The sequence below is a fragment of the Nomascus leucogenys genome, chromosome 6, assembly GCF_006542625.1.
Source record: "Nomascus leucogenys isolate Asia chromosome 6, Asia_NLE_v1, whole genome shotgun sequence".
NCBI classification, from domain to species: domain Eukaryota; kingdom Metazoa; phylum Chordata; class Mammalia; order Primates; family Hylobatidae; genus Nomascus; species Nomascus leucogenys.
This window is the reverse complement of record NC_044386.1, coordinates 32,832,158-32,848,860: the sequence shown is the minus strand read 5'-3', so window position 1 is coordinate 32,848,860 and position 16,703 is coordinate 32,832,158. Positions and strand designations below refer to the sequence as shown.

Here is a 16,703-nt window from a genome sequence, read left to right as displayed (position 1 = left end):
CTGACCAGGAGACCCTTTGTGGGCTGGTTGCCATCCACTGCTTAGAGGAGTTAATGAGCCTCAAAAGAAAGATTCTACAATTTTCCTATTTAACAACATTGTGCCACAAAATTATTATGGGAATGCTGCTTGCTCTGCTTCAGTGTTTTTCTATTGTAATGTATTGTTGCCTTGTCTCGTTCAGTTAATGAAATGTGGATTCACTTACTGCCTATGTCCTTATGATATTTTATTGATTTGAACTCTGTTTTCAGATATTCTTCTCCTCCCTTCTCTAGAATTACTAGAATTACCCTGTTGGTTCACTTGTGAATCAGCTAAATTGAAATTTTGTAATCTCAGGTAGGGCTTCTTCTCCATCTCCCAAGTACACATCTGGGTCAGTATCCTCCATTAGCTTGAAGACAAGTGCTCTTGGAATAGAGCTTCAAGTGAACTTTAGCCCACAAGAAGCAAAATTAGGAAATGTGTCTCTTTGTAGAATTAGAATTAGAATTCCCATTAACAATAAGAATTGTCTTGGGCTGCTCATTGACTTAGTGATCAATTTAAATGTGATTTTCCCACGTATTTTGCACAAATGTATCAACATAACATAAAGCTGTTATGGTTTTTAGTCTTAGGTTCCGGGGAACAGCAACAAAGAAAATACACAAAACTCTGACCTCACAGAACTTACAACTGACTGGAGTGATAGATGAGAGAGTAAATATACTGTAGTTTGTTAGATGTTGATAAGTGCGATGGGAAAAAAAAATGAGTGGGAGTAAGATGTGGTGAGTTGCTTCTATTTTGTATGAGGTAGTAAGAGAAGGCTTTATTGATAAAGTGACATTTGAGCAGAGACCCGGAGGAATCTGTGGGACAAATAATGCAGAGATGTGGGAGGAAAATCATTCTAAGCAGAGAGAATAGCAAGCACAAAGGCCCTGCAGCAGGAGTGTACCCGGTGGGTCCTAAGATGGGCAAGGTAGTTTTGTCACTTAAGCAGTGAGAAAGGGGAGAACAGTAGATGGGCTCAAAGAAGCAGCGAGGGTAAGATCGAGATGAGGACTTGGGCTGGATTTTGGGTGACATAGGACATTGAGGGTTGGAGCAGAGGTGTGACATGGCCTGACTTGCATTATAAAAGGCTCCCTCTGGCTGCTGTGCTTAAAAACAGCCTGTAGGGGGAGCAAGAACAGAAACAGGATCACTGGTTACCGGATACTGCAGTAATAGGCAAGAGATGGTGAAGGCTTGGACCAGACTTCCTGCGACAAAGGAGTAAAGAGGACCACATGCTAGGCCGGGCGCGGTGGCTCACGCCTGTAATCCCAGCACTTTGGGAAGCCGAGGCGGGCGGATCACAAGATCAGGAGATCGAGACCATCCTGGCTAACACAGTGAAACCCCGTCTCTACTAAAAATTCAAAAAAAAAATTAGCCGTGCGAGGTGGCGGGCGCCTGTAGTCCCAGCTACTCAGGAGGCAGAGGCAGGAGAATGGCGTGAACCCCGGGAGGCGGAGCCTGCAGTGAGCCGAGATCGCGCCACTGGACTCCAGCCTGGGCGACAGCGAGACTCTGTCTCAAAAAAAAAAAAAAAAAAAAAAGAAGATCACATTCTAGATGCATTTTCAGGGTCTGTCCTACTTGATTTGCTGATAGCCTGGAGGGAGGATATAAGAGAAAGAGGCAACTCAAGGATGACTTCAAGTTCTCTGGTCTGAACAGCAGGAGGACACAGTTGCCTAAAGTGAAGGAGAACTTAGAGGAGCATGTTTGAGGAAGAGGAAAATCAGAAATTCACCTCGGACACGCTGAGTCTGAGACGACTATTAGCCATCCATGTGGAAAATGGGGGGCCATTAAGACACAGAAATTTGGATTTTGGACGAAGGTGACAATAGAAATTTCAGTGTTGGGAGCCTCTATAATACCCATGAAGTCATGGAAATCGATGAATCATCCAGGGCTTGACTGCAGATGGAGAAGGCTGATTCCTGGGGCCCTCCCAACTCAGAGGTTGAGCAGAAGAGGAGGATTCAGCCAATGAGGAGACCCACAGGGGTTATCACAGAAGCAGCCCAGCCACCGAGAATACATCACCATACTTGAAACAGTTTATTGATGTGTCACTGAACTTGTCACCAACTTATCAAGCAAAAAGATGAAATTGTACATCTATCTATGAAGGAAATATATTCTATTAAGAAATAATTATGAATAGATGATGGGAACAAAGCTTTACTAGCAGTTCAATAATGCAGCCTTCTTCTTGGCTATTGAAATAAACCTGGAAATTTTACTGCATATGGAGCAAGAACTATAAGATGTACCTAGAAGCACTGTGCTGATGTGGAGTTTTGGGGAAATTTTCACTATATCTGCCTAATGTAGATACCTCTCATAGGGAGTTTTCATGACTTATTTATTTTTGAACATACTGTTTTGGGGTCTTCCGTTTTCAGAATCACTTCAAAATGCATTCCTGCTTACTTCGGATTTTTACTGTGAATTTTTTTCTGTCTTTATTATGAAATGTTCCCCAAGTTAAGGAAGGTTCCCTTTTCAATGCCGATAATAAACTGGTAGGGTTCATTTCTATATTTAAAATCATAACATATATGACAAACACCACTGTCACATGTAATTTTTGGAAGGTTTATTGCTGAATTACAAAAATCACACCCTTTTGTCTTCATTTCTTTTCCTCTGTATGTCTTGAAGGTGATCTCTCTCCATCACTTCCTTGTACATGTTCACTCCTTTGGAGAATTATTTTAATATCCTAAGACAAAAGATTCAAAGAGAAGTTACAAATACTAATAAAGGATGAGCAATACTATACTACACAAATACTAATAAATGATCATATAGTACATGGCAACCATTAAACAGTTTTTATTTCTTTTTTTCCACTGAGCAAACTTCTCCACTTAGTTTTAATCCCACCCTGAGACTTACTACTTGTACATTTGGAAAGTTATCTAAGATCTTGGACCCTCAGTTTCCACACCTAATAATGGAGTTGTCATATTAGGTTAATTAACATTTGTAAAAGCAGTTACACAGAACCTGGCATATAATGAATGGGCAAGTTAAAAGATTATTTCCTTATGAATGAATAAAAAAACCAGTATTCACCCTCTATGAAAGAAAATGCTAATGCTAAATTAATCATGTCTATAGATTTGTAGAATTTTAAAACAAAAGATTACTTTCCTGAAATTGTCTCATCCTTTCATTTAAAAAACATCAGGGAAAGAATGATCTGTTTTTCATTTGCTATACAGCTATCTTACATCTTAAATCACAGATATTTTAGCTATTATCACAATGTAGAAGGAGAACCAACATGTGAAAAATACAGAATTGCATTTAGGTAGCTTTTAGGTTTTTTTTTTATTTCACAATTTTAGAGAAGTGTTTTAACAATATTAGCAATATAAGTTCCTTTTTCTCAGAGCTGAGTTTCAAAGGCTTCAGTTTGACTGTGATCATTTTAGTTGAGAAGACATGAGTTTGTTCACCATCTGTGCTGACCCTTGCCGATTGACATATGCACTGCTTCTATCAGTCACTGCGAGGAATCACAGTGAATCATTTTCTTTAGAGATCTTGTTCCTTGAAAACACAGATCTCTAAAGCCAAAGGTCAATGCTAAGTGAACCAAGTGGAAAAGAAAAGCTGCTCCCCATTGACTTTTCTAGTCTTACCCGGTACGATTCTTCCATTTATTATTTATTTTTTTCAGAAATGGAGTTTCGCTCTGTCACCCAGGCTGAAGTGCTGCGGCATGACTATAGCTCACTGCAGCCTCAATCTCTGAGGCTCAAGAAATCCTCTCACCTCAGTTTTCTAAGTAGCTGGGACTACAGGCAGATGTCACCATGTCCAGCTAATTTTAAAATTTTTTGTAGAGAGGAGTCTTGCTCTGTTGACCAGGTTTCTCTCAAACACCTGGCCTCAAGCAATCCTCCCATCTCAGCCGCCCAAAGTGCTGGGATTACAGATGGCAACCACTGTGCCCAGCCCACTACAATTCTTAATAACATGTCTTCTTTATATAGTATGTTTATAATAACTAATGTCATTTTAATATTATCAAAAGTTAATTTGAGGATTAAGGAATAAGCTAACTTGTGAATATCTGACACTCCATAGCATGGGGAAAACGATAAGCTCCAGATATATTTAAACCAGTCTTAGCTAAATTTATAGCTGAAATCAGGGACCACAGTTTTCAGTAGCAGTGAATGGACAAGAGCCTGTGAAAGCCAGAAAATGTTGGACACTGGTGCTTTGAAAACACAAAGCACTGAAGCAGCTATCATATTTTGTTATAAACATAAAGGAGAAGCTTAGAGAATATTTTAAAGTCAGGTGCCTTGAACACAAAGAGGGATGAAAGTCTCCTTCGGTTCACACTTATAATTATAGGTATGTTATCCTAATGTAATTGGGTCCTGATTCATTTGTTTATAAGATATTTTCTGGTGATATTCTGATGTTAACATTAAAAGATTTTTTGCTATCTCCCATTGAATATAAACCTCAATTATAAGGTAATATGCTTGATTTATATATTTGTTTAAAAAAATGTATAATAATTGAGCCTGCATTCATCACAAGAAACTAAAGTTATTAAGTTTTTAGAGAAAATTGTTTATTCATTTACATTTATAAATATATATTTATCACAGGAAATTGACTTTGTTCACCAACAGCCCAGTTCCAATATCCTCAATGATCTTCTTATATTTACACAAATCATTTTCTTAATAATTTAGGAGCATTATTTGAAAATAACTTTTTTGTACAAGGCCTATGAAAGTGGAAATTAAATAAGTGACTTTAGCTGAATACCCATAATGTCCAACGCAAAATCTGGAACTTCCACATAGGTATGGACCAGAGGCTTCCTGGGACTTCAGTTTGGACCCTTTATCATCATGGCACCGCACCAGTAAAAGTCCTTCTTTTTTTCCAAAGATAAGACATGTGCATTCAAGAGATTAGATGCCGGCTCACTAGTCCACCCACATATAATTGCACATGATTCAGAATTATTTCTTGTGCACGGTAACTACTACAGACCAGCAGTAGTAGAAGTAGGTTGGTGCAAAAGTAATTGTGGTTTTTTGCCATTGAAAGTAATGGGAGGCCAGGCGCGGTGGCTCATGCCTGTAATCCCAGCACTTTGGGAGGCCGAGGTGGGCGGATCACGAGGTCAGGGGATCGAGACCATCCTAGCTAACACATTGAAAGCCCGTCTCTAATAAAAAAAAATGGAGAAATTAGTCGGGCGTGGTGGCAGGCACCTGTAGTCCCAGCTATTCGGGAGGCTGAGGCAGGAGAATGGCGTGAACCCGGGAGGCGCAGCTTGCAGTGAGCCAAGATTGCACCACTGAATCCAGCACTCCAGCCCTCCAGCCTGGGCGACAGAGAGACTCCGTCTCAAAAAAAAAAAAAAGAAAGAAAAAGTAATGGCAAAAACTGCAACTACTTTTGCAAGAACCTAATAGTAGTAGCAGTAGTAGTAGTAGTATCTCACATATATTGAGTGCTTTCTATCTTCCAGGAACTGAGTTAAGTACTTTATATGTATTATCTCATTTAATTTGTACAAACCACCCCATGAGGTGACTATGATAATTGGCCCTATTTTACAGATGCAGACACCAAGGCACTTTGAGGTCACTTGCCTAAGGCCACACACTTCATAGGTATTAACCCAGTCAGTGCAGCTCCAGAGCCCATTCTCATATCCAAAAGCCAGTACACCTTAAATACATTATTACAATTATGCATACTTATTTTTTTCAAATATGTATCTTAAAATGTTGTCACTTCTAAACAAGAACCTTGTAAACATAAAGCTGTTAGGCAACAACCTTAACTTCCCACTGTTTATAATAGCAAACAACATTTTAACCTGAAAAACCACACTCTAGCTTTTGCTCTTCTTATCTTGAAAGATCTTCAGATGACATCACTGTGGTTGAACTGTATTATAAAAATGTGATCTATTTACTTGTACATGGATATCTGAAGCAAAAAATGACAGGACGAGTGCAGTGGTTTGAGTCTTCAAAGATTCTTTTCTCTCCATCCCTTCATTCCTTTTGTTTCTATTTTATTTTTATTTTTTTAGCAAAAATGAGAATAGAACACCTTACTGGAAAGGGACGCTTTTTCACTGTAAATATCAGAATTTAGACTTTTCTGGACATGGGCACAACTCTTCTTGATGGACCATCATACAAATGAGTCCCACTGGTGGTAGTTTACTGGCCTCTAATTAGATTCCTTGGTGGAGTGACCAGGAAGAGGTGTGGAGGACATGAGGAAGGAGAGTTAAAGTAGATGATTCAGGTATATCTTAGAGAAGCATTCTGGCAATGAACTAACTCACTAACTAACTCTCTGCTATGAGAATGCCAGGTGCTACAGGTATTGTGAGACTGGTTAACAGAAGACAGACACCCTGCTGCTGGGTGGCTTTCAGCCAGAGGGGTACTGTGCACCAAGGAAGGCTTGGCAAGTGTGCAGGCAGAGGTGGTTTTGGAGGTCAGTGTGTCAGGATGTTCCTGGAATACAGGGGGTAGGGCCTGAAATGTTAGGTATTCTGCCACACTTGGGACAGTTATCCTCAAAGAGGAACTGTGCTGCTCCAAATGCCAATAGTACTTCAGTTAACATTGCTTGTTGCTGACACTCCTTCAGAAATGAGGGGAATGTGTAACTTAAAAGGAGCCCTCCAGCACTTTGGGAGGCTGAGGCAGGTGGATCGCCTGAGGTCAGGAGTTCAAGACCAGCCTGGCCAACATAGTGAAGACCCATCTCTACTAAAAATACAAAGAATTAGCTGGGCATGGTGGCAGGTGCCTGTCATCCCAGCTACTTGGGAGGCTGAGGCAGGAGAATCACATGAACCCAGGAGGCAGAGGTTGCAGTGAGCCCAGATGATGCCACTGCACTCCAGCCTGGGCAACAAGAGCAAAACTCTGTCTCAAAAAAATAAAGGGCGGGAGTCTGATGGATGACAGCTTTCCCGGGAAGTCAGAACACCTATTCAGAAAGGCTAACTCTTGAAGGCAGCCATCTGTTGGCTATTTTCTTTTCTCAAATAAAATGTCAAATAGAATCTTCTCTGCAAGTTCATCATATTTAATCACCCTGCTTAGAGTGAAGATATTTTCAAGTCATACTGATTTTGTGGGAGTTTTCTTCCCAGTATGAGAGGAAATAATTGTGGCATCATTTTTATGCTCTTACTTGTAATCAGCAATATAAAATAAGTCCTATTTTACATAATCCCAAAGGATTTTGCAAATTATTTTACCGGTTCAATGTAAGAGAGCTGTTCCCTGACACGTGGAGCAGGGAATGTAAGCTAAAATGCAGTCTAGAGAGATGGGCCTATGGAACCCACGTTGTGCAGGATGACATTATGGCACAATATCCCCAAGGAATGCTCGGGGATGAAGAAATTAGTATCATATCATGCTCTGCTCAGCAGCCTGTTCATTCTCTCCTGCTTTTCAAATGGAATTCACATTTCCCTTTGTGACATCTGGGTTCTTTGCAATCTGGCCTGATCTGACCAATTTAATGGGATCATTTTATACCTTTCCCAGGCTATTCATGGGGTGGGGCTCCTACAGTCCTTCTTCCATGCCTTCCCCAGACCTTGCCTTCACCCAGGACTCTGCTGCCTCTCTACCCCAACAGCAAAATCCATGTAGACTTCCCTTTCCCTCTCTCCACTTTCCCAAACCTTGGCCATCGTTCAAGACCCAGCTTATTCCTTCTTGGGCAGACTCCCTCCACGCTTACAGCACAAAAATGTCATGTATTGAATTCCTATAATTTTGCACTTGGTTGGTTTAACTTATATCATTTTCTTGCAATTCCTGCATATAAAAATTATCTTGCAAAAAGGAGTTAAAATTTTTTAGACCAGTGACGAAATTATGTACTCAATTTTTTCTTTCCTATGAAAGCTTATACTACGGGTCTCAGTAGTAGGTGATCAGTATCGAATAGTACCCCTAACAGCCATCATTTCTGTAGCACTTCCCCTGTGTCAGATACCATGCTAAGTGCTTTACATGCATGACCTCACTTAATCCTCACCATCGCCCTTTGAATATGAATGTCTCATCCCCATTTCACAGACGAGAAAGCCAGGATTAAGAGAAAGTTAAGGTCAGGGAGTTACTGAGGGGTAGACCTGAGATTCAGTCCCATGACCTGATTCCAGAGCCTGTGTTCTTAAATGCTGTAATCATATTTCACTACTGCATAGGTTTTGTGTCTAAACAGCTGCTACCTTGTTTTATATCTATCTATATCTATATCTATATCTATATCTATATATGTAAAACCCAATAGCAAAGACATGGAACCAATCCAAATGTCCATCTATGATATATAGACTGGATTAAGAAAATGTGGCACATATACACCATGGAATACTATGCAGCCATAAAAAAGGATGAGTTCATGTCCTTCGTAGGGACATGGACTGGAAGCTGGAAACCATCATTCTCAGCAAACTATCGCAAGGACAAAAAACCAAACACCGCATGTTCTCACTCATAGGTGGGAATTGAACAATGAGAACACTTGGACACAGGAAGGGGAACATCACACACCGGGGCCTGTCGTGGGGTGGGGGGCGTAGGGAGGGATAGCATTAGGAGATATACCTAATGTAAATGACGAGTTAATGGGTACAGCACACCAACATGGCACATGTATACATATGTAACAAACCTGCACATTGTGCACATGTACCCTAGAACTTAAAGTATAATTAAAAAAAAAGAAATCAACTTCAGTTATACTCATACAGGCAATAAAATTAATTTTAATATTAATTAATGATTTAATATTTAAAAGGATCAAAAGAACAAAAACATTTAGGCACACAGGAAGATATTTAAATCTGAATAGTTTCATTTGTGGGTATGGGACGAAAACTGCAAAATGTAACTTGTTATTATTGAGAAGTCAAGATACACAATCTACATTTTACCAAAGTGAAAGTGCTTTTATTTTCAACTCAGCAAACCCTTTGTAGTTCAATACACAACTCACAGGAGTCAAACAGGGACACTTCATGTTAAACTGGTATCTGAGAGGGATGTAGTGCTACCGTATGAAAAGGGGTTGGTGTCAGCCTCTGCCCTCCTTAGTCCCTGCTGTTAAAGGCCTGGGACTCGCCATAGTGGATGCACATTTGGCATGTGTGGTCCAGACCTGCTTGGTGGTTATGTGATTTCTGAGTTGTAGTTCTTCCTTTCTTCTGCTGAGTTTGTCCAGTTTCTCTGGGGTTGGTCCTTAGTTTCTCCATCTTGCCTACTGTTTTCCTGACGGAAGTGGTGCCCAACCTTTTGCATACACTATCATTTCTGCTACAAAGATGATGTGTACCTTGCGTGATTAGAGTACAATGAATATGTCAGTACTTGGCTGGAGATCATGGTCTTGGTTAGTTCTCTTTGGCAGGAGCAATCTTATTCTCCAAACTCTTCAATCACAGGCTAGCATCATTACACAGCTACAATGACAATCCTAACACTGTCACCCACCCAGCTTTAACTACCACCTATCAACTGTGCCTGATCTTGCTGCCCTTCGGGTATTTCAGGCTGGCCTTTCTGGCCTGATGTGATTACCAGCTTAGCTTCTCCAGATTCTGGCCTGGCCTGGCAGAGTGCAGCTTCTTTCTCTTCCATGCCAGCTCACATTTAGAAACATCCCAGCATGCCCTGAACTGGAGCCCAACCAAATTAGAGCACTCTGGGGTAATACTCACAGGAAACTTATAGTCTGAATAATTTGAAATCAGGTCTTGAATAAAAGGATGCTTCAAGAGAACAGCAACTTCAATTGGCTCCAGGTTCTTGGCACCTAGGTCTTGAAATGTTTTTATGAAGCCCTTTAAAGAAGAAAAACATGAAGTTAATCAATCTTATAATCCAGGAGATGTTTAAAAAATGGTTGCATTTACTAAAGAGATTCTGTATAATTTCTATACAATGATATATTTTGAGAGCAGTTGCATAAAAATATGCTCAGAATTGAGGCTAACTTTTTACAAAATAATTTAACCAACCTCTGCATAAATGTTCTCTATCTTTAGGTGGCTGGCAAATCTGTTGGAGTCCTGTGCTTCACTTCCCCATTTGAACACTTTGAGTAGTGTTTCCATGGACATCTTTTCATTGTTTGCATTTTCAGGGATTTCTTCATCCTTCTGTTCCCCTTTCTCCCTGTCGTCTTTTAATTTCCTTTCTTCTCTTGCAGCATTTTCCTCAGGTTCAGGAAATTCCTCAGCTGGACTTGCATCAGTTGAGGAGGTCTGCAAAGTTAAATGAAGAGAACATGAAGTTAAACTGAAGTTTTTTCCAACAATGGAGACTTTCAGAATATACCAATTTCATAATCACACACTTTTCATGAATGACAGAGTCTACCACAAACTAGCTAACCAGTCTAGAGGAGAATATGCTAGCTGCCTTGAGAATCACAATGTCAAAATTCAAGACCAGTTTTACCTGTAGTGTATGGAAGCTTGTATAGTGTGGGGTGTGTCCTACACATCTTCATACATTCTTGGGCTGACTACCCTGCCAGGTACTTGTACACCTGTATATAAATATAGATATACACATGTATATAGATTTTAAACAAGATTTGCTTTCGAAATTGATTGCAATTGAGAGGCTAAGGCAAGTCAATTGCTCTAGCTTGACAGATTCTAAGAGCTTCAGAAACATTTCTTTGGACACTGGAGGATATCCCAACTAAACACTCAGAAGGCAAAATAGAAAACAAATCCAGTATACAAAATCAGGTTGGGATTTTTACTGCTGCTCTTTGAAATTTGGCCAAAAGCCATGAACTCAGGCACTCATGAGTATGGTGAAGAGTAAATTGTTTTGATTTCTTATGTATCAAAAGCCTGAATGTATAATGTATCCTACCATTGACCCAGTAGTTACAGAACTAGGAATTGATCCTGAAGAATATTCATTTGCACAAATATCTTTGTATATGGCTGTTCATTCGGTGTTACAGCAAAAATAGAAAACCTAAGATTCCAAAAAATGGGGGAATGATAATATAAACTGTATTTCTGCAATGTAATATTACACCGCCATGAAAAACGATGGTTTAGCAGAATTCTTAATAACACAAGAAAACACTCATGATAGAATAAGTGCAAAAAGCAAGCAGAAAACAAAGTAATACATGCAGTAGGATAGTTTGCTTATATATCTATTCTATTGATGAAAATGGAAAGCAGACACATTAAAGAGTTAACAGTGGTGACTTCTGGATAGCGGAATAGACAATTTCCTTTGCTTTGTGCTTCTTACATTCTCTATAGTAAATTTGTGTGTATATGTGTGTCCATACATGTGTGTGTGTATGTATGTTTCAATATTTGATAATTTGCCAAGAAAGAGAGGAACATTTTGGCATTTTTGGCTGGCCAGATGTCACAGAACATCTGAGATCTGATCTCCTTTATTCCAAGGAAGAAACAAATGCTAATTAGGAGGGTGCCAATGCTGTAAATATTCAATTCAGTAGAAGTATCAAGTCTATAGATTGTGCAACCTCTTTCTAAATAGTCATATAAATCTCATGTATAAAAGGATTATGACGCAGCATAAAATTAAGCCTCTGGTATTCATATGTCCCTATAAGGAATTTGGAGGGACAGTGGGCAGTGTAATGAAGGCAGGTTACATTTGCTATAGCTCTGTGTGGTCACTTTGCCTTAGTTGGGTCTCTATATCCATTGTTAAGTTGGGAATTTAAGCTTGAAAAAAGAAAGAGAGAAAAAAAGACAGGGGGAATGCTCTGACAGGTGAAGATTTTGGAATCAAATATACATATTTATATAATTTTCCTCCAGGCTTTTGTCCACTTTAAACATTTGGAAATGCTACATGGCAGAAATGTAAAATCAGCTTTAGTATTTCCACCCAGGAATCTTGGGGATTATTGCATTGGCTACCCATCAGTAATTTTCCAGGGCAATGAAACAGTTAGTGTAGTGAAATGAACATAGTTGTGATGTAAAACATCTTTCTGAGTGAGTCCAGGATGAATAAATTTCTATTCAGAGTGTAGCATAGGTTCTGTGTACCCAAGATAAGCATAGAACCTGTAGGCAAGCAAACGACTAGCTGCTTAGATGAGCAGATGATACCAAAATTAAGCAAAGAAGGAACCTGGCCTCTCTGTAACTATTTCCGTAATTAGGGGGAGAAACTTACTTTCCAAAGGCCTGATGTAAGCTAATGGAATAAATGATTTTTTTAAAAAATTAAGAGGTAGCAATGTAAACATTTGAAATGTCAGAGCGAATAATCCTTAACTTATTAGTGTCAGAGGATGCTTTTTACATGTTTGCTATTTTTGCTCTCTCAGGGGTTGATATAGAATAGGCTTAGCGGCTCAGTGGGAGGGGAAGGAAGGGAGAGAGACTGAGATCAAACTGAAGAAGTTGGCATGGTCCTGCAGAGAGGGAAACGTGTGCAAGAGGAGGTGGTTCTCTCCAATAGAGTCTCTGAAAGCCGGTGATGTTGAATGTGGGTACAGGAACAAAACCGGTGAGGCCAGTTTGGAGAAAAGCCAGTACTTTTGAATGAGCAATTATCAGTGGTATCAAAGCTCTACAGAAGTCACATTATTATCTACGCAGGGGAACAGATTGTGGTGCTGTCAAGCACTATGTCACACTTGGCTAACTCTCAGGACTCCCAACAAATGTGTCCCCAGAGTGCTACCTGTGTGTCTTCCTGACCATGCATTTCTATAATTCAATCGGCTCAGTCCCACATCTCGGATAGCAGCACAGAGCTTTGGTCTTGGATTAAGGTGGGCAAAGCCTCAAAGAGCAGAAGAGCATAGAAATGTATGTGTTTTCTACCCCAGGGCCTCAAACGCTCCTTGCCAAGATGTTTTTACAAGACTTTTGCAATGTGAGAGATTCAAGCTCACAATTTACTAACCCCACACCACACAGGTGGCAGAACGAACCATTTTCCCAAATGTCATTTATTTAAAGATCCACCTAGACCAGGGCATTACTGATGAATGCCTCGCTTTTAAGTTTCTTTTAAACTACCCAAGAAGCTGTGGCTTGAAACAGAAGGCCTGAGCCGCACTGAATAAAATCAGCATGAATAGCAGAAATAGAGTAAAGAAGAATGAAATGCTGGGGAGATTTCCAGTTGTTTGTGTGGAAAGCAAAAGCAAAGATCTGATTGAATGGCTTGGGAGTGAATATGAATCTGCTGGAGGTGTTATTTCTGAACATTATGGCTTCCTAGGACAGGGTTGCCCAGGAAACTGGAACACAGTGGAAATGGCATAGAAATGGAGTGTCACAGTTGGAGACAGTGGGATGAGGAGTGAGTGAGAATGAAGGAGGTGAGTGGCTTCTGTTTTCCAAATGCTCCTGGGGTTCACTCCAAGTCAGGAACAGGCCTGTGTGTGTGAGAGAGCCCTGTGTTCCATCCCTGGCTCCACCTCCCACCCACTAGCTTAATCTCTGCAGTGCAATGTCCTTGGTTCCGTTCCTCCACAGTGCCCTTGGATTTTAAAGGAGCTCTTGAGAGCAGCACTCAAGGAGAGCTGCTTCCTGGGGGGGAACACTATCATATGGTGAATGCAGCACTCAGGGATGGAAGGCATTAAGCGCCTTCCTGTGCTAGCTAGCCTGGCTGCCAGCCTGGGGAGACAGCTGTCTGTTGCTATGGCAACAGCTCTAGCACAGGCTTCCTTTTTCCTGGCCTTTCCTGTTCATCTCAGCCTCCTGGACGCCGCTGTTGCCTCTGCCTGCCTGGAATGTCTGCTTTCTTCCTCTCTACCATGGAGACTAAACTCCATTCATTTCACTGTCCCTCTCTTCCTTCTTCCCTTCTTTCTTGGCCATGTTCACAAATACTAACCAAGCACTGGCTATGTGGCAGCTACTTCAGAGGACATGAAGATGGGTAACAAGGTGCCCCAAACTCAAGGCAGGAACCATTTAGCAGTAGAAATAAATAGATAAGTGGTCCCCTGCCTGAAGGCCTAGGTCTCCTTACTTCCCTCCTTTGCCCTCTATAGTCTCTCCTCAACACAGAGAGATCCTGACTTAGTGAAGCCAGGTGACTGCACCCTTCCAATGACTTCTCATCCTGCATAGAGTTAAAACTAAGGTCCCTGCAGTGGCCCTCAGGGTCCTCTCCCTCTCGCTCTCCTTCAGCCTGGTCCTCTCCAGCCCTGCTGGCTAGCCCTGGTTCTCAGAGCACACCAGTCATGGCTGCTTTTGCATTCAGTGTTGTCCTCACTTCAAGTGCTCATGCCCCAGGGACCTGCAAGGCTCTCTTCCTCACCTTCTCCAGGCCTCTATTTATATGTGTCTTCACAGAGAGGGCTTCTATGGCCACCCTAATGAACACTGCAACCCCCATTCCAATGCCTTTTTTTTCCCCCTGAATTCTTTTTTTTTCATAGAATTTATCACCATTCGATGTAGTCTCTGTTTTGCTTATTTGTTTATTGCCTGTCTTCCTCCTACTTGGAATAATTTTTGTTCGCTGCCATACCCCCGAATCGAGAGTGGTCCCCGCACACGTAGGTGCTCAATAAATGTTTGTGGAAGCAGTGCATGTGTGTGTGTGAAGGTGCTCCGCCCTGCCAGGGAAGTTCTGGTTATAACCTGGGCCTTGCTGTGAGAGCGCTCAGTGTTGTCAGGGGACGCTTCGTGAAAGATGTGGCATTGTTGTAGGCCTTGGATAATGCGGAGGCCTCGGATCCTTTGAGATGAGTTTAAGGGTATGCCAGGTGGAGAGAGTAACAAGAGTAAAGACAGAGAGGAAGGAAAGAAGAGGGCATCCACACCTCTTCTGGCTGGCAAGGCCTCACGTTAATCTGCCTTTTATCCCATGCTCCCTCCCTGTTTGGGGCATCATTCATTCTTTTCTGTATGAATGAGGCCAATTAGAGTCCCTTCAGGAGAGCAAGTTTGGCTTCTTTTGTGTTCTTCACGGGACCGTGCAAAAAGCATAATTTACGAAGTGAATGAACTAATTAATTGATCAATTAATTAATGCAATGTTTGCTGAGCTCTGTACCAGGCCTTGCCTCAACTTCAGGGATGCAGAACAAAACAGATGCCTCCTCCCCACCAAACTCCCGGTCCACAGGGTGCTTAGAGTCTAGAGAGAAGCAGATCTCAAGGAAGTCATTGCCAGGTGAGGAGTATCTCGTAGGGGAAGCAGGGTGCACCATGGGAACATATAGCAGCGGGTCTGACATCATTTGAGGTGAGGGAAGACAGACATTAATGAGACCTCACAGCACGCTGTGATCTGGGCTTAGATCATAGATCCAGAGTTAGTTTAGGGGACTCCCATCTACAGAGAGATATAGAAACATCTCTGGGAAAGTGGCAAATGCAGTGCCCGTGAATGCACATCATACCTAACTCCTCAGTTATTTGGGAATTTTTTTTTTTTTTTTTAGATGGAGTCTTGCTCTGTCACCGAGGCTGGAGAGCAGTGGTGCGATCTTGGCTCACTGCAACCTCTGCCTCCCAGGTTCAAGTAATTCTCCAGTCTCAGTCTCCTGAGTAGCTGGGACTACACGCACACACCACCACACCCAACTAATTGTTGTATTTTCAGTAGAGATGGGGTTTCACCATATTGGTCAGGCTGGTCTACAACTCCTGACCTCAGGTGAGCCACCCGCCTTGGCCTCCAAAAGTGCTGGGATTACAGGTGGGAGCCACCACAGCCAGCCCCTTATTTGGGAAACTGTTAAACTGAGCTTCTACTGTCAAAGGCTGCAGCATTCTTGAATGGAAATACACACTCTTGGCTGAACTTTCGTGTTGAACCAGTTTTTACAGCACACTGGTTTGAAGAGTTGTTAGCTCATTAGATATGTATCTGGCCTCACTCTGGCTCTAGTGGAATGGGAAGGAGATCTTTCTGTCCACATGCTCAGGGCCAAACTTTAGGGTGGCATTTAAGAGTTTATCTCTTCCCTCCCATGAATGCAGTTACAGGAACCTCCCATTCCTTTCAGACTACTTCTACTTTAACAAGTATGTGTGAAAAGGATGGAAGTGTGTCTGGAACATCTGAGGAGTCTGGACTGGTCAGCAATATTTTCCCCTCTGTTTCTACAAAGGAAAAACAGAACCAAGCATCCCATTAGATGGAGCCACTGTTCCGGCCCCCAAAGAACAGAACCAAAAGCCATGCCAAGAACAAACGGGCACCTAGGGAGCACGTTACCTAGCACCCTGCTGGAGACTATCCCATCCCAAAAGCCAGGGAATGCCAATGCCTGAGAGAGCTCAAGGGGAAGGTGAGGTGGCATCTTAATCAGATATTAAGCTTCTTTGTCCTTGGACACAGGTGATATGAAATGCAGGTTCCCAGTGGCCAGGCTTTGGCCTGAAACACTACCAAGCCACATATACGTGGTGTGCATGTAGACCTGAACTTGTTTCATCTGCAGTTTCTACACAGAATCCCAAATGGATTGGGTTGATACCCATTTCTGTTTCATTTATCAGGATCAGCACTCATGCGAAATAAAGGCCATCCTTTACAGAGTAAAGTTTGATTCCACCAAGACACTTTGAATAAATCTTGACTTTACTACAAAAATGTTTGATGGCAGTTGGGTCC

General features: G+C 41.6%; 1 protein-coding gene across 1 annotated transcript in view; it reads right to left on the bottom strand.

Annotated features, from left to right (window-relative positions):
* Positions 1-2,622: 2,622 nt before the first annotated feature.
* Positions 2,623-16,703, bottom strand: part of SPEF2 (sperm flagellar 2) — a 187,990-nt gene continuing 173,909 nt past the window's right edge. Inside the window, exons 35-37 of the mRNA XM_030813964.1 lie at positions 10,109-10,354; positions 9,809-9,931; positions 2,623-2,770 (exon numbers count right to left, since the gene is read on the bottom strand). Of these exons, the coding sequence (XP_030669824.1) occupies positions 2,681-2,770; positions 9,809-9,931; positions 10,109-10,354 (459 nt within the window). The 3' untranslated portion in view covers positions 2,623-2,680. The remainder of the gene's footprint in view (positions 2,771-9,808; positions 9,932-10,108; positions 10,355-16,703) is intronic.